This window comes from Microcaecilia unicolor, unplaced genomic scaffold (assembly GCF_901765095.1).
Source record: "Microcaecilia unicolor unplaced genomic scaffold, aMicUni1.1, whole genome shotgun sequence".
Classification (NCBI taxonomy): Eukaryota; Metazoa; Chordata; class Amphibia; order Gymnophiona; family Siphonopidae; genus Microcaecilia; species Microcaecilia unicolor.
Window position 1 is genome coordinate 221,441 of NW_021963012.1, and position 25,631 is coordinate 247,071.

At 43.2% G+C, this 25,631-nt stretch overlaps 1 protein-coding gene across 1 annotated transcript in view; it reads left to right on the forward strand.

Annotated features, from left to right (window-relative positions):
* Positions 1-12,011: 12,011 nt before the first annotated feature.
* LOC115458729 (CD209 antigen-like protein C) overlaps positions 12,012-25,631 on the forward strand; it is an 80,075-nt gene continuing 66,455 nt past the window's right edge. Inside the window, exon 1 of the mRNA XM_030188553.1 lies at positions 12,012-12,093. Within this exon, the coding sequence (XP_030044413.1) occupies positions 12,051-12,093 (43 nt within the window). The 5' untranslated portion in view covers positions 12,012-12,050. The remainder of the gene's footprint in view (positions 12,094-25,631) is intronic.

Below are 25,631 nucleotides of genomic sequence, written 5' to 3' on the forward strand. Positions count from 1 at the left end.
GATCTGGAAATCGGAACGGCAAGTGAGGTGATTACATTTGCAGATGACAAAAAACTATTCAAAGTTGTCAAAACACATGCGGATTGTGAATAATTGCAAGAAGACCTTAGGAAACTGGAAGACTGGGCATCCAAATGGCAGGTGAAATTTAATGTAGACAAATGCAAAGTGATGCACATTGGAAGAATAATTCAAATCATAGCTATCTGATTCTGGGGTTCACCTTAGAAGTCAGCACTTCAGAAAAAGATCTAGGTGTCATTGAACATACAGTAATATGCTGAAATCATCTGCCCATTGTGAGGTGGCGGCCAAAAAAGCAAACAGGATGCTAGGACTTATTAGGAAAGGGATGCAAAACAAGACCAAGAATATTATAATGCCTCTGTTTCGCTCCATGGTACAACCTCTCAAAAAAAGATATAGCAGAATCAGAAAAGGTTGAAAGAGCAACCAAAATTATAAAGGGGATGGGACTACTTTCATAAGAGGGAAGACTAAAGAGGGGATCTACAGCTTGGAAAAGAGACAGCTGAGGGGGGATATGATTGAGGTCCACAAAATCTTGACTGGAGTAGAAGTGAATCGATCTTTCACTCTTTCAAAAAGTACAAAGACCGGGGGATACTCAATGAAATTACGTGGGAATACTTAAAAAAAAATAGGAGGAATATTTTTTCACTGAAAGAATAGTTAAGTTCTGCAACTCATTGCCAGAGGATGTGGTAACAGCAGTTAGCGTATCTGAGTTTAAAAAGATTTGGACAAGTTCCTGGAGGAAAAGTCCATAGTCTGTTATTGAGACAGACATGGGGAAGCCACTGCTTGCCCTGGGATTGGTAGCATGGAATGTTACTAACTGGGTTTTTGCCAGTGGATTGGCCACTGTTGGAAGCAGGGTAATGGGCTAGATGGACCATTGGTCTGACCCAATATGGCTATTCTTGTGTAAAAGAGAAGGTTGAGGGGAATTATAATTGAGGTCTACAAAATCCTGAGTGGTGTAGAATGAGTGGACATGAATCGATGCTTTACCTTTTCAAAAAGTACAAAGACTAGGCGACACTAAATGAAGTTACATGGAAATACTTTAAAAACAAATAGGAGGAAATATTTATCACTCAATGAATACTTAAGCTCTGGAACTCATTGCTGGAGGATGTGGCAACGGCAGCTAGAGTATCTCAGTTTTAAAAAAAGTTTAAACAAGTTCCTGGAAGAAAAATCCATAGTCTGCTATTGAGACAGACATGGGGAAGCCACTGCTTGCCCTGGGATTGGTAGCATGGAATATTGCTACTATTTGGGTTTCTGCCAGGTACTTGTAACCTGGATTGGCCTTTATTGCAAGGAGGATACTGGGCTAGATGGACCGTTGGTCTGATCCGGTATGACTATTTTTATGTTCTTATGAAGCATTTCTTCACAGAGAGGGTGGTAGATAGCTGGAATGCCCTCCCATGGGAGGTGGGGGAGATGAAAACGGTAATGGAATTCAAAAATGTGTGGGATAAACAGAGACGAATCCTGTTTAGAAGGAATGGAACCAAACAAGCTTAGCAGTTAATTAGATGGCAACACCAGTAATTGGGAAGCAAAGCCAGTGCTGGGCAGACTTCTACAGTCTGTGCCCTGAATGTGGCTGAACCGATCTGGATGGGCTGGAGTGAGGCTTTGACGACATCTTTTTTGAATAAGAAAGCCTTAAGAGAGCATCCAAATAAGGTATAGGACGTTAAAGATTTTAATTCAAATGGTAATGAGTTCCAAAATTCAACCACTAGAATTCTTTAGTCCTAATAGGTCTAATTAAACTTGGAAAGGAAAAGAGCTCTACCAGGTATTCAAGAGTAGCTACCTTCAAAAATCTTAACTTTAATACAGCCCAGTTTGAAAAGAATTTTGGCCTAAACTAGGAGCCAAAGTAATTTAATCATTAGCAGATGTAACACTGTCATATTTCGTCATACCAAAACTTTAGGTTGCAAAGACATTTTGCAGGATTTCAGGTTTGGTCCTTAATCCATGTGCTGGAGAAACCCGAATATCCTGAGCCTGGTCCCCAACACCATGTACTCGACCATCCCAGTAACCAAGGAACAGGATTAGAATCGTCATCACCTGACGTTTTATGAAAATGTATTTTTCATTCTATTCTTAGCCACTTTGGTTAAACTGTTGGGTTTCTAGGGCAGGGTAGAAGCTCAGTAGAACATTGCACTCTCTATCTGTCCCAATCGTTTATCATTTATTAAAACTTAATATCACGCCCTTTTTGAAGTACAAGTCAGAGTGTTTCACAATAAAATGATACAGTTAAAACTGAAATAAATGCAGAATTCCATAGTATGATAGAAAAGAGCCACTCAGAGGAGAAATGGATAGAATACGTATTCATTCATTCATTCATTCAAGAATAGTTAAACTCTGTAACTCGTTCCAGCAGGATGTGGTATCGGTGGTTAGCGTATCTGGGTTTAAAAAAAAAGTTTGGGGGGGAGGAAGTGACGTCACGAGGCTGAATGGCTGCTTAATCCCGGGGCTCCGTTCTAGCCTCCACTAAAAAGACACTATTTGCTATAAAACACCCTCTCACTACAGTAGCGCGAACGGCTAATTGTTGTTGAACTCACCGACTGCAGAAAGATGAGTAAAAGAAGCGGCGTGCCGCATCGAGAGAGCGAGCGTTTGTCGACTAAACAGCCGGATCGAGGCCTAGCGCATCCCGTCTCCCCCAAGGTATGCAGACCTCCGGAATCGAGCCAGCTTGCGTCCCGCAAAGAGAGCCGCGAATCTGTTCCCGCTCCAGCTCCCTCACAGGAACTGACTAAATGCTTGGAAGCGCTCAGGGCCGAAATTGTGGCATCAAAAGACGAAATTCTGGAGCACGTGGACGCTCTGAGTGCCGATCTGAGAGAGCTGGGGGGGAGGGTTGAAGCATTGGAAGAACGCGCAGACGAGCTGGGGGAGAAGCATGATGAGACAGACAAACGCCTGCATAAACTGGCGGATCAGGCAGAAGATTTGCGTTTGAAATTAGACGACCTTGAAAATAGGGGACGCAGACAAAATCTTCGTTTTCGAGGAGTTCAGGAAAATGGCGACCAGGAAGACGTTCAGACAGTGGTGCGAGCCATATGTGCACAATTGATGGGCCCAGAGTTTGATGCCAGTGAGATAGCGATGGACAGAGCACATAGAGCGCTGGGGCCTGCGAGGGATAACAGACCGCGAGATATTGTGGTGCGTTTTACAACTTATGCTTGTAAAGATCAGATTTGGCAAAAAGCACGACAATCTACAAACCTCGAGTTCAAGGGGGCTCGAGTGGCGGTTTATCAAGACCTTTCCTTGTACACCCTGACTTTGAGAAGGAATATGAAACCGGTCATAGACATCTTAACCAAGGAAAAAATTCTCTACAGATGGGCATTTCCGTTTGCAATTTGCTTTGAGCTTCAAGGGGAGAAACTTCGCTGTCGCACTGTGGCGGCAGCATGGAAGAGCCTTTACGAGGTGGGATTAACATCTACAGAAAGTCCGCCGATAGACTTGGCTCCCTCGACAAAAGCACGTCTGCAGAGATGGAAAAGAGTGGAAAAAGGAGCAAAGAAACCGAGAACCCAGACCTGAGAAGAGACAACTGGGCAATATGGTGAAAAGTTAGTCTGGGAGTGTAAAGCCCCAATGGGGGAAGAGATGACTTTGTAATTCACTGAGAGTGAGAGTGACTTAAACAATATCATAAGAAACAAAATAGTGTATTTACATATGTAACTAAAAAGAGATGTGGAGGCGGGAACGGGGGAAGGGGGGATTGAGGGGTTTAGTTTAGTTTGGGTTAAAAACGAGTTCTAACATAAGTTAAAAATCGGCTAGTGGAGTTTCTTCTTCAGGGTCCCAAGTAGCGCCATCTGGCGCTGGTTGGTGGGTTATTAAGAAGGGGGAGAAGGGAGGGAGATGGGAGGAGAAAAGGGGATGGGGGGGCTAGGGAGGGGGGAGGGGACAGTTAGAGTAGGGAATAGTAAGGAAGGGAGGGAGGTAAAGTTAAGGTCAAGTCTTCCCTGGCTTATATTTTATTGTTCTCACTACCGATGTAAAAATGGTCGATTTTAGGGTTTCTACGTACAATATAAAGGGGCTGAATTCTCCCTATAAGAGGCATGCCTTGATGCGGGAATTAAATTTGATGAGACCGCAGGTTGTCTTCTTGCAGGAAACACATTTTCAACCAAGACATGAGGGGCTTTTGAATTATAAGCAATATCCGCAAGTGTACTGTGCCTCGGATGTGGCAGGTTCGAAAAAACGAGGGGTAGCAATAATGTTTCATAAGGCAACTCAAGTGCAAGTTTTGCACTCAAGAAAGGATAAGGAGGGCAGATTTTTGTTACTGCACGTGATGTTGGAGCAGGAGGAATGCACACTGGCTAGTGTATATGCCCCGAACGAGAAGCAAGAAAAATTTTTCCATCGCTTGAGGAGAGAACTACAGGCTTTTGCTAAGGGTAAATTGATTGTGGCTGGCGATTTTAATGCCACCATGCAGCCAGTTATGGATAGATCAGCTCCTCCTGCTCTGACTGATCGTAAAATCTCTTGTGCTTTAAACTGTTTGGTTAATGAGATGGGTTTGTATGATGTTTGGAGAATTGGGAACACCAGGGGGCGGGAATATACCTTTTACTCAACAGTACACCTCTCTTACTCAAGAATTGATTATATTTTCTTGGATAGGACATTGTCGGTTGGAGTGGGGGGGGCCAATATAGGGCATATAACGATCTCTGACCATGCCCCAGTTTGGCTTAATATCCCATCACTGAGGGAGGAACAGCGGGACCGCAGATGGACGATTAACAACTCTTTATTACAAGACCCGGAGCTAGTAGGGAAATTTCTCCCAGTATTAAAAGAATACTTTGACATTAATATCGACTCTGGTCCACCTCTGGGTATAGTTTGGGATGCTTTTAAAGCAGTAGCCAGAGGGTATTTCCTTAAGCAGGCTGGTCAAAGATCTCGAGTTCATAAGGAACGCCTGTCTAAATGTATGCACAAATTGGGAGAATTGGAGCTTAAATATAGAGAGACAGGGGCGACAACAGATTACCGCAGATTGCAGGCTATGAGATTGGAAATAACGAATCTGCATGAGGATAGTTTGAAATTTGTGCATGCAAGGGTTAACCAAGTGTATTACGCAGGTGCTAATAAACCGGGCAGACTATTGGCCACAAAATTGCGAAAGATGAGATCAGATAGGCATATATTAAGGATAAGGGGTGCAGGAGGTGAGGTTCTGCACAAATCCACACAGCTCAGAGACTGTTTCGCACAATATTATGAAAAGCTATATCGAGAGGACGCTGCTGTACAGACTGACAAAATAGATGAATATTTGGAGGCGAGGGGTTTGAAGGCTCTTACTGAGACACAACGACTGGACCTTGACAGTCCGGTGGGAGTAGATGAAGTGATTAAGGTTATTAAAACTCTGCCAACGGGGAAAGTGCCGGGGCTAGACGGTTTTACAAGTGAATTTTATAAGACTTTTGCAAACCAACTAGCACCTTATTTGACTTTGATCATTAACTCGGTGAGGGAGGGAGCTGCTCTGCCATCAACTATGTTGGATGCATGGGTGGCAGTAATACCAAAGCCAGGTAAAGATAAAACTGAATGCGCCTCGTATCGCCCAATATCGATACTCAATACAGATGTAAAAATTTTAGCTAAGGTTTTGGCTAATAGGTTGGGGAGAGTGTTGCCTTGCCTAATCCACCCAGATCAGGTAGGCTTTGTGGCCAATAGACAAGCCATGGATAATATTCGGAGAACTGTGGACCTTGTATATGCAACCCGGACGAGAGCTAGTCCGGTGGTCCTATTGGGACTGGACGCCGAGAAAGCCTTTGACCGGGTTCATTGGGGGTATCTTGACAAGGTCCTAGCTAGAGCGGGGATAGGTACCCAATATAGAACCTGGATTGGGGCATTGTATACAGGACCACAAGCTTGTGTGAGGGTGAATGGGGGGCACTCGGCAATGTTCCACCTGGGTAGGGGTACGAGGCAAGGGTGCCCGCTCTCTCCCTTACTCTTCGCCCTGGCAATGGAGCCCCTGGCGGAGGCGATTAGAGAGCACCCAGACATAGTCGGAGTGAAGGTAGGAGGACAGGAATATAAAATAGCGTTGTTTGCGGATGACGTCCTCCTGTCATTGACAAATCCCCAGATCTCCTTACCTAACCTTATGAAAGTGATAAGGGAATATGCTGAAATCTCAGGATATAAACTCAATGCTGGTAAATCCATAGGAATGGCGATGGGGGTGTCATCGAGTGTAATGGAGGCGTTGAGGACATCCTTTCCTTTTAAGTGGGAGGAGAATGCATTAAGTTATCTGGGGGTGAAGATAACTAGTAATATATCCGCGCTGTTTGACAATAACTATCTAGCACTTAAGAGGGAGATACAGAGGGATCTGGACCGGTGGTTGGGTATGGGTTTGTCCTGGTTCGGGCGCATAGCAGCAATTAAAATGAATATCTTGCCCAGACTGCTATACATGTTTCAGGTCTTGCCATTGAGAGTGTCTAGGTCCTTCCTGTCAGGGCTTCAGGACGCTTTGATACGATTCATTTGGAATCATAAAAAACCACGATTGCCCCGAACCTTGTTATACAAGAGCAAGAGGGAAGGTGGTCTGGGAGTTCCCAATCTGACGTGGTACTATTGGGCGGCGCAGGCGAGGGGGGCTATTGACTGGTTTAGGGGTGAGGACCATAAAAGATGGGTGGCTATTGAGCAAGCTTTGGTGGGCTCACGCCCTCTGGGCCATTTAATGTGGCTACCTAGTAAACACAGGGGAAGAGTGGACAGATTTCCTCCCACAGTCCAGGCCACGTTTCATTATTGGGACTCTATGTTCCCGGAACGTTATCCGATAATGTCGGGTTTAGCCCCAATTGCGGATAATCCCCTTTTTATACCAGGTATGTACAGTAGACCTTTTAGTGATTGGGCTGTAACAGGCCTGGAGTTATTAGGGCAACTACATGTGGGTGACAGGGTGACCCCTTTTGAGAATTTGAAGAATGATTACGGGCTTAGCTCCAGCGATCACTATGCCTATTTGCAGCTCCATCATTTTCTTAAGGGGCCCGTGTACGGTACATGTTTAAGGCGTGACACGCATCCGATGGAGGAGGTATGTGTGGACACGAAGCGTACGAGGGGGCTGATATCTTTTATGTATGATTACTTAATGAGGCTTTCAAAACCATATGTATTACATAGACAGAGGTGGGAGCGAGAATTGCAATTTACACTCTCAGAGGCCAATTGGTTGACTTTGGAGAAAAATATCAGGAAGACATCAGGGGCTGTGGCCTTACAAGAAAATGCGGTTAAGGTGTTTTACAGATGGTATTTGACACCCGCTAGGTTACACCACATGAATGCCCAAATACCACGTAGTTGTTGGCGAAATTGCGGGGAGGAGGGAACTGCAGGACACATTTGGTGGAAGTGCCCGAAAGCACAAGCTTATTGGAGAGGAGTTCAGGCACGACTTCAAGGATGGATTGGTAGGTCTGTGCAGTGGCATCCCTCGATCTTTTTGCTGGGGGCGCGACCTGAAGGTCTTGAGTCCCATCAGTGGCTTTTGGTACGTGCCTCCCTTAATGTGGCACGGGTAAACTTAGCTCAAAGCTGGAAGTCCCCCTTGGTTCCCTCAATGGTAAGATGGATAACCAAGGTTCGCCATATTTGTGAAATGGAAAGGTTGACTGCTGTAAAACAAAGAATGTTGCCCAAATGGAAGAGAATCTGGGAACCCTTTTTGACTAAGTGTGTAGAATAACTGAAGTTTTGAATGGGGGACACAAAAAGCGGGAAGACGGGTGGGAGGGAGGAGGGTGGTTTAGGGGGTGAAGGAGGGGGGTAGGGGTTTAAAGTTGGGGTAGATTTAAATGTAAAATTATAAAATGGTTGAAGTATTATAAGCTGCATATTTGACAATGTTAGTCTGTTAGTAGTGTTGCAAGTGATATTGAGTAGCGTCACCTGGCTTGATTGTGCATCATCATATTTAGCTGCTGTTATGTAAAGACGGTCAAGCTTGTGTTCGATTGACAAAACTGAATAAAGACTTCTATAAATTAAAAAAAAAAAAAAGTTTGGACAAGTTCCTGGAGGAAAAGTCCATAGTATATTATCAAGATGGACATAGGTGACGCCACTGCTTGACTTGGGATTGGTAGCATGCAATGGTGCTAACTGGGTTTCTGCCAGATACTTGTGACCTGGATTGGCCACTGTTGGAAGCAGGATACTGGGCTAGATGGACCATTGGTCTGAACCAGTATGGCTAGTCTTATGTTCCCTATGTTTATGTTCTTAAGAACTGTAGTCTCACCACTCCACAATGCTTCCTATTCCAGAACGAACTTAAGGACCTGCAAAAGCTCCATCAAAGAAATAACTCTTTAATTCAGTTCCAAACACAGATGCTTAGGCAAAGAATTCCACAAAGCAGAACTTTGGGTAGAAGCCCAACTGAACTGCGAGGGGTGTAGAATAACAAGTCCAACCGAAGAGCATGTGTGGGTATATAAGGGATAATGAGTGAAGATAAATACACTGAGATCCTAATCTTACATCATTTACAATTGATCAGCGTAACTTTGAACTGTCACCAACAATTAAGATTCTGGGAATATTTATTGATCAAACCTTGGTTTTTGACTCCCAGATCAGTAATTCAAGCAAGAAAACATTCTGTTTGGTGAGAAAGCTTCGGAGAATTTGTAATTTTTTTTTACATTCAAAGAATTTAGATTATTAACACAAACTACAGTGCTCTCCCAGTTAGATCACTGTAACACTGTTTGTCTAGGTTGTCCCAAGCAATCAAGGAAAAGATGCAAACAATTCAAAATACTGCAGTTTGTTTAATGTACCCATTAAAGATATTTTATGTAGTGCTGGATTGGCTCCTCGTTGAAGCCAGAATACAGTTCGAAATTTTCTGTATTCTTTATAAACTTTTTTTCGGTTTAGCTCCATTATACATGAATGAACACTTTCTACTTACCAATTCTTCTTGGCTATGCAGAGAAAATATGTTTAATCCACTCAGCTTCCCTTCTATCGCGGGCAAGAAAATTTCAAAAAATGTTTTGAATGTCTATTTGCCTTCCAAGTGGCAAGAACGGGGAAAGAAATAGGTAGAGTTCTCCAAGCTTTTCATAACTACCTTGATTTCAGAAGGAGAATTAAAGCTATATTTTGCAGAAATGTCCTAACGGCCTAGCTTATGGGTATGGATTTTTGCATGTTGTTAGAGGATTACTGTTTTGTCATGATTGTATTATCATGTATAGCCCAGTAAATGTTCTGGTTCTCTTACTGTGATTACTACTACTACTACTTATCGTTTCTAAAGTGCTACTAGACGTACGCAGCGCTGTACACTTGAACATGAAGAGACAGTCCCTGCTCTAATTAGGACAGACAAACAGGACAAATAAGAGATAAGGACAAAGAATAGCAAGATTCTGGAACCCAAAGAATAGCAAGATTCCGGAATCCTAAAGACTGCTACTACTACTTATCATTTCTATAACGCTACTAGACGTACGCAGCGCTGCACACTTGAACATGAAGAGACAGTCCCTGCTCGACAGAGCTTACAATCTAATTAGAACAGACAAACAGGACAAACAAGAGATAAGGGAATATTAAAGTGAGGATGATAAAATAAGGGTTCTGAACAAGTGAACAAGTGATCCACTTAGAACTGAAAAGGTAAAAGCAGAACATAAAATCTAATGTTATGCTATTGACAGAAATACTCTCACTAATTACTGGAACAATCCACTTAACTAAAATGAGCACTTTGCAAACAATAAAAGTGGAACCCAATGTCCCAATGCCAATCACCAGTAGTGCATTTCTCTTTTTTCACTATTCACTATTACTTTTAAAATAAAATGGAGGAAAAAGACCTCAATAGTCTGCTGTGCTCTGTCTTTTCGTCATTAAGGCGCTGACTGTGCAGATCAAAAAGTCATCATTGGTCAGAAAACATCCATCGCTTTAAACATTTGAAATACTTTGTTCAATGTTCATCAAAAAATATCAACTGAAGGCACGCTTATCTTTGAACCCAACGGGGTCCCGCTTCACCCATGACTTCTCCAGGCTTCATCAGGGGAAATGTGGACCTAAGTTCTTGCTCTGACAGCGTTCTCTTAATGTCACAAACCCGGAGTGTTATGTGCGGAGCCAAACGCATGCGCCTACGATGTTGTTGATCCCTTTCCTCCAGGGCGCCTACAGTCTGAGCACTTCCACAGTCTGGTCACATCTACGTCTGGGCGTGTCTACAGTGACGTCAGATGCCTTCAGCTTAAAACCAGGAACACTGCACTGCTTCTTTGCATCGGCTACTACCTTGTTGATTGTGCTGGTGTGTTCTCTCCTGTTGCTTTGCTGCCTAGCCAGACCTCTGCTCGAACCTGACCTTGCTTCCTGATTGCCACCAGTCAACACCTCTGCTTGGACCTGACCATGCTTCCTGCTTGCTGACCACCTGGTTCTCTGCTGAGACCTGACCCTATCTGTGGTGGCTGTCCGCCTCGCTCCCTTGCTGCCTAGTCTGGTTCCCTTGCTGGTAGTCCTTCTTGTCCAGATCCTGAGTCCAGAAGTCCTGCCGGCAGCCTGCACCCAGGGGCTCAACCTCTGGGGAACAGCAGCTATCGCAGGTGAAGCACTGGGCTTTCTGACTGCTTCGGGCCTGGAACTTCTGCTCTAGGATCAGCACAAGGGGCTCACAACTGGCAGCTGTATACCCAAGCGGGGATGGGACAACTTCCCTATGAAGAAAGACTAAGGAGGCTAGGGCTTTTCAGCTTGGAGAAGAGACGGCTGAGGGGAGACATGATAGAGGTATATAAAATAATGAGTGGCATGAAACAGGTGGATGTGAAGCGTCTGTTCACGCTTTCCAAAAATACTAGGACTAGGGGGCATGCGATGAAACTACAGTGTAGTAAATTTAAAACAAATCATAGAAAATGTTTCTTCACCCAACGCATAATTAAATTCTGGAATTCGTTGCCGGAGAACGTGGTGAAGGTGGTTAGCTTGGCAGAGTTTAAAAAGGGGTTAGACGGTTTCCTAAAGAACAAGTCCATAAACCACTACTTAAATGGGAAAAATCCACAATTCCAGGAATAACATGTATAGAATGTTTGTACGTTTGGGAAGCTCGCCAGGTGCCCTTGGCCTGGATTGGCCGCTGTTGTGGACAGGATGCTGGGCTCGATGGACCCTTGGTCTTTTCCCAGTGTGGCATTACTTATGTACTTATGTAACTTCTTACTCTGGCAGCGTTCTCTTAATCTATTTGCATGTGATTTCTCTTTTCAGAAAATGATAAGTTATTGTTTGACTTCTTGGTCTCAGTTGCATTGAAACTGATCATCTCGCACTGGAAGGACAGTTCTCCAGTGAACGTGGTGGTTTGGTGGAACTGGATTCTACTGTACAAAAAATACGAGCAGTCGGCCGTAAATTCTATTCTAGGACATAAAACTGGTCTTAAAAAATGGAAATCTTTAGACCTTTTTCTTTCAACTACGACCTGCCATTAGGTCTTGGACTCAGCTTTGGGTACTTTCTTCTGTTGTACTATTTTTCTGTTTTTGGTGTATTTTTCAAATCTAATAAAAAGAAAAAAAACCATAATAGTAAATAGTGAAAAAAGAGAAATTCACATTGGGACACTGGGTTCCACTTTTATTGTTTGCAAAGTAATTAACAGATCCTTGTCATGCACATGACTTGTTTATTCCTAGGTACTCTGGATGCCTTCCTTCATTTCATAATCTTTTGCTGATTCTATGAAACCTTATTTTTGGGGAGGGATTGTAGCTTCCGTTCTGGTTTCCTTCTCTTTAGGAAACAAACTTCTTTTCTTGTTGATTCAAGATAACATGGAGAAAGACTTTGACAGTGGGAACGTTACATTAACTGGGGCGATGGAAGGAGAGGGGTACACTGTGCAGACCTCAACAAAATTGGGTATGTGACTTACTTAACAGGGACACCAACCTTTTCTGCAGTCTGAAATCAGACCTCGTGTAAAGGAGACCTGACTTCTGTGCAATCGGAAATCAGCTGCTCTGGCTTATTCTAAGAAATGTTCTGTTGTTTCTTGATTTGTTTTTAGTTTACTTAGCACTTATGCATTTGATTGCATTTTATGGAATTAATTATCTGTGTTTTATTGGAACCCGCTAAGAACTTTGGATGAGCAGGTTATAGAAGATTTTAACTAAATAAGAAGATAAGAGACTGTCTCCTTTGCAGTCTGAAATCACAGGTTGTCTAAAAGAGACCTAACATAGTAACATTTTATTTATTTATTTGTTACATTTGTATCCAGGTAACAAACACAAAAGGGGGAGATTGGCTTAATTTGTGAAATGTAACAATGCTGTAAGGGTGAATCTAATCATGCACAATGTACAGGGTAACAAAATGTGGCAGAAGAGGGGAAAAACCTCAGAAAGGTGACGGGCAGCAAGACTGCTGAAATTATTCCCAAAGGAGTCACCGTACTTTCTTTAATCATTGCTCTTATCCCCCACCTCCTCCCTATATGTGGAAATATTTTTTCAAAAAGATTTTTTATAGAATAATGCTGTGTGTAACAAACTTCAAAAATCAAATAACCACTTAGCTAATAGCAAAGTCTTGAACGGGCAATTTGCTCCCTGGTGATCTGCATCAGTTGATTTGCTCGAGGTTTTGGGGAGTAGAATAAAGTTTATGTTGTTAATTATACTTTGCTTTTATGGGTTTACACGAAGGGTGCAATGATGATTGCTTTTTATTGATGTACATGGTTTTAGTTCTTACATAAGAACATAAGAGTAGCCACACTGGGTTAGTCCAAGAAACCCAAATTGTGGCAACTTTCCATGCTATAAATCCCAGGACAAGCAGTTGCCTACCCATGTCTGTCTCAATAGCAGACTATGGACTTTTCCTCCAGGAACTTGTTCAAACATTTTTTAAACCCAGATACACTAACCGTTGTTACCACATCCTCCAGCAAAGAGTTCCAGAGCTTAACTGTTCGTTGAGTGAAAAATTATTTTCTCCTATTTGTCTTATTTATTTGTTACATTTGTATCCTACATTTTCCCACCTATTTGTAGGCTCAATGTGGCTTACATAGTACCAGAGAGGCCTTTGCAGGCTCCGGTGTGAACAAATACAGGGTGATGATGTGATAAGATCAAGTTCATGTGGCACAGCCACATTAGGGAATCGGAGAACGGAAGAGTTGTGTTATGTCCATTACGTGCTTTAGTTTGGTTGTGTTGCAGAGATTAGGCATTTAAGTTGGATCGGTAGGGTATGCCTTTTTAAACAGGTTGGTTTTTAGTGATTTCCGGAAGTTTAGGTGGTCGTATGTCGTTTTCAAGGCTTTTGACAGTGGGAAGGTTACATTAACTGGGGCAATGGAAGGAGAGGGGTGCACTGTGCAGACCTCAACATAGTAAATGATGGCAGATAAAGACCTGAGCGGTCCATCCAGTCTGCCCAACAAGACAAACTATTTTACATGGTAATAGTCATCGTCCAGAAATGTCTAAATCTGGTACAATCGGATCCTTCTCAGCGTCAGGATGGGTGAGGAATATCTGGGATCTGATACTGGTGATAGAAAGATCTATTGAACGCTTACTCAGGATACGTGTAAGGATTGTTAAAAATAGCAAAATGGGTTGATTATTTTAGGGAGAGACTCCTGTATGTTCTGTGGAGAAGTCGTAGTGGCTGTGTGAAGACTGAAGGTCCGAAATCACACTTTAGTTCGAAAGGGTGGAATGATCTTCCAATGAATATGACCATCTTCACTGTATGTTGTCTATGCTGTATAACATAATTCTGTAGGCGATTTGACAGGCCATGTCCTTCCAAGATGTGTAATGCTGGGTTTTGTCCCTCTCTGTCCCCGGGACACCATTCCCCTCTCCGTGTAACAGGAATGTCTCCAGTGCTTCATTTATTCATTAGAAACGATTGAAAAGGGACTGTGCTGATAGGAAACCTGCACGGACGGGAATGGAAATCCCTGGCTATGATCTTTTATACATGGAAAAGAATTTTAAAAAACAAAACAAAAAAGTGTGAGTTGATTTGGGACCAGTTATTATTACAAGGGAACAACAAATTTAGTGCCACTTATTCTCGATACGAGGGTGGCTTGGCCACTGTTTGGAAACAAGGATACTGACCCAGGATGGCTTCTTATGAAAGAGAAAAATCTACAGAGGGACTAGATGAGATATTGGGGACAGGCAAAAAAAATCAATTCATCTGCTGGGTATTTATAGAAAAGGAAGATGATATATTGAAGGCAGGATACAGGAACAAAATTGATTGTGAAACAATGGTAACGTCACTTAGTCAGAAGGAGATGCTTTAAAACTTTACAGACCCGATATCAAAAGAGCGCAAGGAAGTGCTTACCGATCCCTTCGCAGCTCTCTGTTCTCCGCCTTTGAGATAGAAAGGAGTTTATCTGGGTAATAAAGACAGTTATCTGGAGAGCTCTCAAGTTACCCAGTACCAGGAGGGAGAATTTGAGGCCACTGCACCACACACAGAGTACAGATAACTGATGCGCTTGTGACAGATGAAGGTGTTTCACACATATACAAATATATATATACTAGGAAAAAAGACCCGTTTCAGACACAAATGAAACGGGCGCTAGCAAGGTTTTCCTCGGAGTGTGTATGTTTTACAGAGTGTGTGTGAGAGTGAGTATGTGATAGAGAGAGAGGGAATGTGTGAGTGTGTGTGTGTGACAGTGAGAGCGAGACTGGGTGTGAGTGTGTCTGTGTGAGAGAGAGTGCGTGTGTAAGAATGAGAGTGTGTGCCAGGTGTCCCCTCCCTTCCAGTTCTAGGGGGCCCCCCTCTCTCCCCCCTCCCTCCCAGTTCCAGGGTTTTTGTCCCCCCCCCCATCCCTGTCAGCTCTAGGTTGGCTGTCCCCCCCTCCCTGTCCCCCAGTTTCAGTGTCGTCCCCCCTTCCAGTTCCAGGGTCGCCCCCCCTCCTTCCCTGTCTCCCAGTTCCAGAGTCGGCCCCCCTCCCTGCCTACCTCCCAGTTCCAGGGTGGCCCTGCCCCCTCCCTCTCTCCCTCTCAGTTCCGCCCCCCCCAGTTCTGGGGTCGCCCCCTCCCAGTTCCAGGGTTGCCCCTCCCAGTTCCAGGGTCCCCCTCCCCCTTCTCCTCTCCCTCCCAGTTCTAAGGCATCCCTCCCTCCCTCTGTCAGGCGCTGAGAGCCAGCGTGCTTTAGCAACAAAGGCCACCTCACAAATGCTCCCTTTTCTCCTTCAACGAAGTTTGAAACGGAGGTCGTTTTGGAAAGGGTTTTTGTTTTTCTCCGACTCTTTAAAGATGCCATGTGAACCTTTCAGTGAAGCCACAGTGAGCTTTAGAATGTTGGAGTTGCGAATTATGTCAGGGGTGGGCGGGGCTGAGGGCGGGGCTATGAGTGGTGCTGAGACCCTACGAACACTACGGGGGGGGGCTTCAGGGGCAGGCTTCAGGGCTTCAGTGGCACAGAGTGAGCTTCAGAACGTTGGAGGTGGGAATTATTTATATAGATGTGAGAAAAGACAGATGTATAACTGATGTGTCTGGCTACACACGGCTGCTGTGTCGAGTCACTTGATGCTCTTAAATAAAGACTTTGTAGTGTTAAAACATCTCTGGTTTATTGGAAGGGCCAGATCATCTTACCCCTTTTTTTGTTTTTGAACTCTACTTCCACGTAGGAATTCAGGGTTCCTCCAGTTTCCGTGGCTGCTCCTCGCTTGGCTACACAAACACACATTTATCTACGTTTGCAGAGAAACAGACGTGCAGAAACACGGAGAGCACATAACTGACATGCGGTTACGTAAACACACACATATTTGCAGTGAGAGAAATGTGCATGTAAAGAGCATGCAGATAACTCAGTGGCGTAGCTATGGGGGGGGCCACAGGGGCCTGGGATCCCCCCCCCAAATTGGCTCTGGAGCCCCGGCTGGTGGAGGTCCCCGACCCCAACCCATGCCAGCTGAAGCATTTTTCTATCCCGCGCTGGTCTCGCACTTGCTTCCTCTCCTGTTTTCAGTCACACCGTGCATGCTCAGTTTCATTAAAACAACTGCATGGCAAAGATTTACAAATTTTCCCGAATCCCCATTGATATCTCCGCTTGATACGGTAAAGAAATATTTAATTGAGATCCTGGGGTTGTCAAAAGAATCGCTTCTTCCTACGGTGCGAGTGCAATATTTACAAATTAAAGCTAAAACCAATTCTACAAGTATGGTTGGAGCAGAGCCGAATGTGGGAGAGGATTTGAATTTGACGTCCTTTATGGATTCTTCATTGGAAGTAATAACCCAAAGATTAACGAAATGGACAGAGATGCAGTATTAAGGCTTTCTTTTAGACACTTGAGTAGAGGAGTGTGGTAGCCGTGTTAGTCCACTCTTAAGGTTATCAATAGAAATCAAACAAAATAAAACATGGAAAAGAAAATAAGATGATACCTTTTTGTATTGGACATAACTTAATACATTTCTTGATTAGCTTTCGAAGGTTGCCCTTCTTCCTCAGATCGGAAATAAGCAAATGTGCTAGCTGACAGTGTATATAAGTGAAAACATTCAAGCATTACTATGACAGTAAAATAGATACTATTGGAGATTCTACATGGATTGTTGCTACTATTGGAGATTCTACATGGAATGTTGCTGCTATTGGAGATTCTACATGGAATGTTACTACTATTGAGATTCTGTTGCTACTATTGGAGGTTCTACATGGAATGTTGCTACTATTGAGATTCTGTTGCTGCTATTTAAGATTCTACATGGAATGTTGCTACTATTGGAGATTCTACATAGAATGTTGCTATTCCACTAGCAACATTCCATGTAGAAGGCTGCGCAGGCTTCTGTTTCTGTGAGTCTGACGTCCTGCAGGACGTCAGACTCACAGAAGCAGAAGCCTGCGCGGCCACATTGCTGATCTACAAGGGCCGACTTCTACATGGAATGTTGCTAGTGGAATAGCAACGTTCCATGTAGAATCTATAGAAATCAAACAAAATAAAACATGGAAAAGAAAATAAGATGATACCTTTTTGTATTGGACATAACTTAATACATTTCTTGATTAGCTTTCGAAGGTTGCCCTTCTTCCTCAGATCGGAAATAAGCAAATGTGCTAGCTGACAGTGTATATAAGTGAAAACATTCAAGCATTACTATGACAGTAAATAGATACTATTGGAGATTCTACATGGATTGTTGCTACTATTGGAGATTCTACATGGAATGTTGCTGCTATTGGAGATTCTACATGGAATGTTACTACTATTGAGATTCTGTTGCTACTATTGGAGGTTCTACATGGAATGTTGCTACTATTGAGATTCTGTTGCTGCTATTTAAGATTCTACATGGAATGTTGCTACTATTGGAGATTCTACATAGAATGTTGCTATTCCACTAGCAACATTCCATGTAGAAGGCTGCGCAGGCTTCTGTTTCTGTGAGTCTGACGTCCTGCAGGACGTCAGACTCACAGAAGCAGAAGCCTGCGCGGCCACATTGCTGATCTACAAGGGCCAACTTCTACATGGAATGTTGCTAGTGGAATAGCAACGTTCCATGTAGAATCTATAGAAATCAAACAAAATAAAACATGGAAAAGAAAATAAGATGATACCTTTTTGTATTGGACATAACTTAATACATTTCTTGATTAGCTTTCGAAGGTTGCCCTTCTTCCTCAGATCGGAAATAAGCAAATGTGCTAGCTGACAGTGTATATAAGTGAAAACATTCAAGCATTACTATGACAGTAAAATAGATACTATTGGAGATTCTACATGGATTGTTGCTACTATTGGAGATTCTACATGGAATGTTGCTGCTATTGGAGATTCTACATGGAATGTTACTACTATTGAGATTCTGTTGCTACTATTGGAGGTTCTACATGGAATGTTGCTACTATTGAGATTCTGTTGCTGCTATTTAAGATTCTACATGGAATGTTGCTACTATTGGAGATTCTACATAGAATGTTGCTATTCCACTAGCAACATTCCATGTAGAAGGCTGCGCAGGCTTCTGTTTCTGTGAGTCTGACGTCCTGCAGGACGTCAGACTCACAGAAGCAGAAGCCTGCGCGGCCACATTGCTGATCTACAAGGGCCAACTTCTACATGGAATGTTGCTAGTGGAATAGCAACGTTCCATGTAGAATCTATAGAAATCAAACAAAATAAAACATGGAAAAGAAAATAAGATGATACCTTTTTGTATTGGACATAACTTAATACATTTCTTGATTAGCTTTCGAAGGTTGCCCTTCTTCCTCAGATCGGAAATAAGCAAATGTGCTAGCTGACAGTGTATATAAGTGAAAACATTCAAGCATTACTATGACAGTCTGACAGGGTGGGAGGATGGGGACATCAAAGCATATCATTGATATTCTAACAGGATGGGTGTGGATAGGTGAGGGGAGGGTGATCAACAGAGACATACAGACATACATACAGAATATTTTAACACCCAACAGAAAGGACTTAACAAGGATCTGGGGTTCCTAGCCCATTATAAACCATAAAGCTGTATGTCTCTGTTGATCACCCTCCCCTCACCTACCCACACCCATCCTGTTAGAATATCAATGATATGCTTTGATGTCCCCATCCTCCCACCCTGTCAGACTGTCATAGTAATGCTTGAATGTTTTCACTTATATACACTGTCAGCTAGCACATTTGCTTATTTCCGATCTGACGAAGAAGGGCAACCTTCGAAAGCTAATCAAGAAATGTATTAAGTTATGTCCAATAAAAAAGGTATCATCTTATTTTCTTTTCCATGTTTTATTTTGTTTGATTTCTATTGATAACCTTTAGACACTTGGACACTCTCTTTTTTGGATCAAAAATAAGACTTTACCCCGACCTATCTAGAGATACTCAGAAGAGGCGCAAAGCCTTTTTGTCATTGCGCCAGAGAACTTTGGCTTTAGGAGCTGTTTTTTTTTGTTAAAATTTCCTTGTATATGTCGTGTTCTTTTTCAAAATAAGGAGTTTCAATTCTTTGACCCTAAACAATTAGAAGAGTTTGTGACCGCCAGGGAAGAGGAAAAAGTGGAAGTGATTGTCAAGTAACAGATATACACTGTAAAATAGATTAGAGGAAGAAATAGGTCAAGCAGCTTCCATCTACGGTATAAATTTCAGTTTATATGAACTTTTCTGATATGATTTCCTTTTCTTGAATCGATTTCTGTAAAAAAACTTAAGATCGAGAATTATGGTTGAATTAGCTAATAGAAATAGTCTCGTAAGAGATATCCTGTATCTTATCTTTATGGTTGAACTTATTACGATTTTCTGTATCTTCTCTTTGTGAGTTATATGAATAATAAAAAATAAAATAAAACAACAACTTCACAGCACGTTGAAAACAGGAGAGGAAGCCAGTGGGAGACCAGCGCGGGACAGATAAACGCTTCAGCAAAGGTACCTAGCGGTGGCGGGGGTCAGAAGTGGCGGCAGTGGGGGGGTTGGAAGTGGCAGGGGAGAGGGCGGTGGCTGAGGGAGATGGGCTAAAATGTGCCCCCCCCCACACACACACTTTAGGCTCTGGCCCCCCTCCCACCAAGGTCGGGCTACGCTGCTGAGATAACTGATTTGCCTATGACAGATGAGTATGTTTTCCCACACGTATAGATATATACATATAGTGACAAGGTAGTGGCCAGGGCTTGTCACAAGAGTGGGGGAAAAGCCTACTACATGTCACAGAAGGCACCAGCTCAAAAACCCGGAGTGGTTCTGACTTAATGGAAGAGGAGCCTGCCCTTCCAAAGACTTCCTCTAGAGGGCAGTGATCCAGTGTAATGGCCATTAGGATTAAGACCACACCAAGAAGAAGGTAGATGGGGGAAAAGATACCCATCTTGGTAGCCAGGGGGCATCCTAGGGACCTATGCTAGTTCCCCTAGGGGGAAAACCATGTGGGAGGCCTCCTTACTGAAGAGGGTGGGGTGTGGCCATTCCCAGCCAGCTGAAAGTGTGCCGAGCTGAGCAACAGGGAAGAGAAGGGCCCCAGCCCAAAAGAGGGGTGGAAGTATGAAGGGGGGGATCTTGAGCCCTTGGACTGTGAACAGACACCTTTCAAACCTGATGAAAGTTCAGGAGAGATGAAGGTGGAAGAGACAAACTGCGCGGGGACTGAAGGGGCAGGATACCTCAATCGTACTAAAACTATGAAGTTAAGTTTGTGAACATTATCTGGCTAATTTTATTGTAGTAGAGAAAACTGGGCTGGAAGGGGGTGAGATGGAAAACCCGGACTGGACTCCTAGCTGCAATAAGGGAGGACATGGGTGTAAGCTGGCAGGTTGTGTAGAGTGGCTGCCACTAGGCGGAAAGAGAGTTAGGAAACCCTGTGTGCAGGAGCTCATCATTGGTCTCATTAGTTTAATGCTCAACTCAGCTGGTATGGGTGTGGGGAAGCTAATGGAAGGAGAATGATTGGTTGTGGTAGCTGAAGCCAGGGATTGATTAGGCAGGTGGGAAGGAGTCCCAGGAGTTCAGTTCAGTTCAGGAGAGAGAGAAGTATTTGCAGGCTGAAAATCCTTGGGCAGGGAGGTCCCTAAAGTACTGAAGCAGGCTGAGATTCCTTGGGTGAGAGGAAGTCCCAAAAGTATTGAATTCATTGGGAAGCTGATGCAGGGGAAACCCTTGGATAGAAGGGGTCCCTAAAATATTGAACTCTCCTGAAGGTAAAGAGGATAGAAGGTAGAAAAAGCTGCTTAGTGACTGAACTGTGATGATGAACTGAAAGAACTGCTTGTCTTGGTAATTGAATTACTGTTTACTGTACACTGGATAAAGAGCCCAGACTGGAGCCTGTAAGCTGGAGCCTGTAAGCCTGTATTGAATCCTGGTATGTGCTATGCTGTTGTTGGAACTGTGTACTAGAAACCTGCATGGAATAAAAGTCCTTAAAATTGAAGTTACTGGTGGACATCTATTTCTTCATTGTACCGGGAGCCTGTGGCTGGAGGAGATTGTTCTATCCTTGGCTGCACAAGAGAGGTGCCTGGTTACAACGCGTTTGAGTTTCCACATTGAGTAGAACATTTTCTTTGTTGAGGATTTTACTTGGCTTTCTAGTGTATGGTTGCAGTCTAGTGTAACGCCAAGGATTTTCAGGCTGTCTGAGACAGGGAAGGTGTGGTCTGGTGTGTTGATAGTTGCGGGATTGTGCGTGGTGTATTGGGATGACAGGATAAGACAGTGAGTTTTTTCTTTATTGAGTTTTAGTTGAAATGCATTTAGGACACTACCTCCTATCCCATGACTCTCCAATTTCTTCTGGAGCCTTTCATGAGGTACTTTGTCAAACGCCTTTTGAAAATCCAGATACACAATATCAACCGGCTCGCCTTTATCCACATGTTTGTTCACCCCTTCAAAGAAATGTAATAGATTGATGAGGCAAGATTTCCCTTGACTAAATCCATGTTGGCTTTGTCTCATAAATCCATGCTTTTGAATATGCTGTGTAATTTTGTTCTTTATAATTTTACTTTACTTTACTAGGTGCTTATATTCCGCTCACAACTCGAGAGGTTCGGAGCAGATTACAGAGTAAAGAAAATTCAACAAGATTGCATTGGGAAGACAAGTATCATAGCAGGTTATAGAGTGGGTTAGCAGGTAGATAAGTCAGTCTAATACATAGATGCAGTGAACAGGCCTTCAGTTTGACATTAGATGTATTGAGAAACTCATGTTGGGTAACCAGATTTATGAAAAGTTTGGTAAGATGTATTTCTGAATAGAACGGATTTTTAAGGCTTTACGAAATTGAGTGTAGCAGTTGATGTTGAGCATTGGTGTTGGGTAGGGTGTTCCAGAATTTGGCGGCTTGGTAAGTGAATAGGCTTGAGAAAAGTCTCTTGAGTCAAAATTTCTTAAAGGACGGGAAGGATAATTTTAGAGAGTTTTTTTTGTCCTGTAGTTTGTGTGCAGAGTTGTGATTAGAGAAAACATGTAATGAGGATAATTCTGGCCTCTACCGATAGCCAGTGTAGCTGGGCATATAGGTGAGAGACCCTGTCAAATTTTTTCAGACCATAGATTAGTCTTATGGCCGTGTTTTGTGTTGTCTGTAGTATGCGTATTAAGTTTTTAGGGCAGTTTAAGTAGATTATGTTGCAGTAGTCTAGCTTAGAATTGGAGCCTGTACCACGAGTCTGAAGTGTCCTTGTGTAAAATATTTCTGTATTCGTCTGAGGTTATGCAGTTGGAAGAAGGAAGACTTGACTGTCCTATTCACCTGTGTTTCCCAGGATAAGTTTTGGTCTATTGTTATGCCTAGGATTTTGAGGGAGAGTTCTAGTTTTTTAGGGTAAACCATTCACTATGAAGGAACCATTTTGTTCTATGGTTGCGTTATGGCCTGTCAGTAGGAATTTTGTTTTATCACAGCGTAATTTTAATTGGTTCATTGCCATCTGGTTTGTGATTAGGGTGATCCAGTCCTCTATGTGTTGTTTTATTGAATGTCATCATTTGTTGGAATTAGTATGGTGATGTCATTTGCATATATAAATGCTCTGAAGCTCACTGCTTCATAGCCGTATCCCAGGGAGGCCATAAGGACGTTGAATAGAATGATCTGTTTCTTAGGAAGCCACAAAACAAGTTTAGTACATGACTTGTTATGCCAATGTTGTTTAGGACATTAGGAATAATTTGGAATCTACCACATCGAAGGTGCTTGAGAGGTCAAACTACATGATGAGTACTTTCTTCCCCTTGTCATGTATCAGAGCGTATAGAGTGGTCTCGGTGCTGAAATTTGCTCGAAAACCTGATTGTGAGCTGTGTAGTATATTGAATCTCTCCAGGTATTCAGTTAGTTGTATGGTGATTATTCCTTCCGTTAGCTTTATCGGGAATGGTATGAATGCTACAGGTCAGTAGTTGTTAACATTGGCCCTTGATTCTTGTTTGTTTTTTGGTATGGGAGTGAAGATAATATTTCCAATGATGGTGGAAAGGAACCTCTAGACATGGAGTTGGTCAGCCAGTTGTAGATAATCGATTTGAACTTTGAAGAGACACAGCTCATGAGGTTTATTGGCCATATGTCTAGTTGGAAGTGGAATTTGGAGAATTTACAAATTATTCAATCTAATTTGGACCATTTGATGGCATGGAATTTATCCCATGTCATATCCGTGGGTGTTGCCATGTCGGAGTGTTTGGCTATTTCATGATCCTTGTTGATATTATTCTTGAATTCTGCTCTGATTTTGGTGATTTTCTCTCTGAAATGGAGGGCAAGTTGTTCCCTTTATAAGCAGGACTTTAGATATTTAGAAAATAAAATGTCCACTGAAAGCAATCTACTTAAAGGAAAACTCAAGACTGAGATTTGTGGCCCTGTAAAGAGTCTCCAGCCTCTCCAACCCATCATAGATCGAGGGGCGATCTTTAACTGTAGTAGAACCAGTTGTTTCAAAGTCACAATTTCAGGTTCCAATTTCTGGAACCTTTGATCATTATAAAGAAATTTCTTGCTGACTGTTGAGAGAATCAACACAGCTGCCCAACTGTATCTCCCAATCTGGATTCAATTCTAATAACCGAAGTTCATATATCTCTACGAGGGATATCTCGTGACAAGGAATCCAAAATCACAGTATTAGACTGAGACAACATAACAGGTTCAGGTAATTGAATAGATTGTTCCTCAGATGAGTTAAATAAAGCTGAAACAGTCTCTTCAACACCCACAGACCTAGCCCCTCTGGAGGAGATGCCTTCTAAAATGGAAGTACCTGGCATTGGAAGAGGGGTCCTTTCAGGGGTGCTGAGAGAAGCTTGTTCTACTGAGGAGCTTATATTAACCAGCCCAACCTGAGTTGGAGGAACCAAATGTCTATCCATAGAGCCTTGTTGAGGAGTGCTAGAGGTCTGAGAGGCCTTCAGATTCTTTGTAGCAGCTTTCCTCTTCCTCATACCGAAAGGAAATATTCTCAAGTCATGTCTGGAAGAGTCTTCAAGGTGGAAACCAATACAACCACTCTTGGTGCTCCTTACTGCTCCAAGGGGCCTGACGTGCAGCTGCACCTTCATTTAAAGAATGTAATTGTGACAGAGTATACATGTGAAGAGACACATAGCATGCCTCTTTCTAAGCACGTAATTGTAACAGAGTATACGTGTAGTGAGATGCATAGGAGCCAACTTTTCAAAATAATTGGGGGTGCTGAATTTTTTTTTTTGTACAGGTGGTGCATTCCCCCCTCCCCCCATCTCTACTACTACTACCTAACATTTCTAGAGCGCTACTAGGGTTACGCAGCGCTGTACAGAGCAACAAAGAAGGACAGTCCCTGCTCAAAGAGCTTACAATCTAAAGGACGAAATGTCAAGTTGTGGTAGTCTAGATTTCATGAGTAGAGGTATAGTGGTTAGGTGCCGAAGGCGACATTGAAGAGGTGGGCTTTGAGCAAGGATTTGAAGATGGGCAGGGAGGGGGCCTGGTGTATGGGCTCAAGGAGTTTATTCCACGCATGGGGTGAGGCGAGGCAGAAAGGGCGGAGCCTGGAGTTGGCGGTGGTGGAGAAGGGTACTGAAAGGAGGGATTTGTCCTGAGAGCAGAGGTTATGGGTAGGGACGTAAGGGGAGATGAGGTTAGAGAGGTAAGGAGGGGCTGCAGATCGAGTGCATTTGTAGGTTAGTAGGAGAAGCTTGAACTGTATGCGGTATCTGATCGGAAGCCAGTGAAGTGACTTGAGGAGAGGGGTGATATGAGTATATCGGTCCAGACGGAAGATAAGACGTGCAGCAGAGTTCTGAATGGACTGAAGGGGGGATAGATGGCTAAGTGGGAGGCCAGTGAGGAGTAGATTGCAGTAGTCAAGATGAGAGGTAATGAGAGAGTGGATGAGAGTTCTGGTGGTGTGCTCAGAGAGGAAAGGGCAAATTTTGCTAATGTTATAGAGGAAGAAGCGACAGGTCTTGGCTATCTGCTGGATATGTGCAGAGAAGGAGATGGAGGAGTCGAAGATGACACCGAGGTTGCGGGCAGATGAGACAGGGAGGATGAGGGTGTTATCAACAAGATAGAAAGTGGAGGGAGAGGAGAAGTAGGTTTGGGTGGAAAGACAATAAGCTCGGTCTTGGCCATGTTCAGTTTCAGGTGGTGGTTAGACATCCAGGCAGCAATGTCAGATAAGCAAGCCGATACTTTGGCCTGGGTCTCTGCAGTGATGTCTGGTGTGGAGAGATAAAGCTGGGTGCCATCAGCATAGAGATGATATTGGAAACCATGAGATGAGATCAGGGAGCCCAGGGAAGAGGTGTAGATTGAAAAAAGAAGGGGTCCAAGGACAGATCCCTGAGGAACTCCAACAAAGAGCGAGATGAGGGTGGAGGAAGATCCATTAGAATGTACTCTGAAGGTACGGTGGGAGAGATAGGAGGAGAAC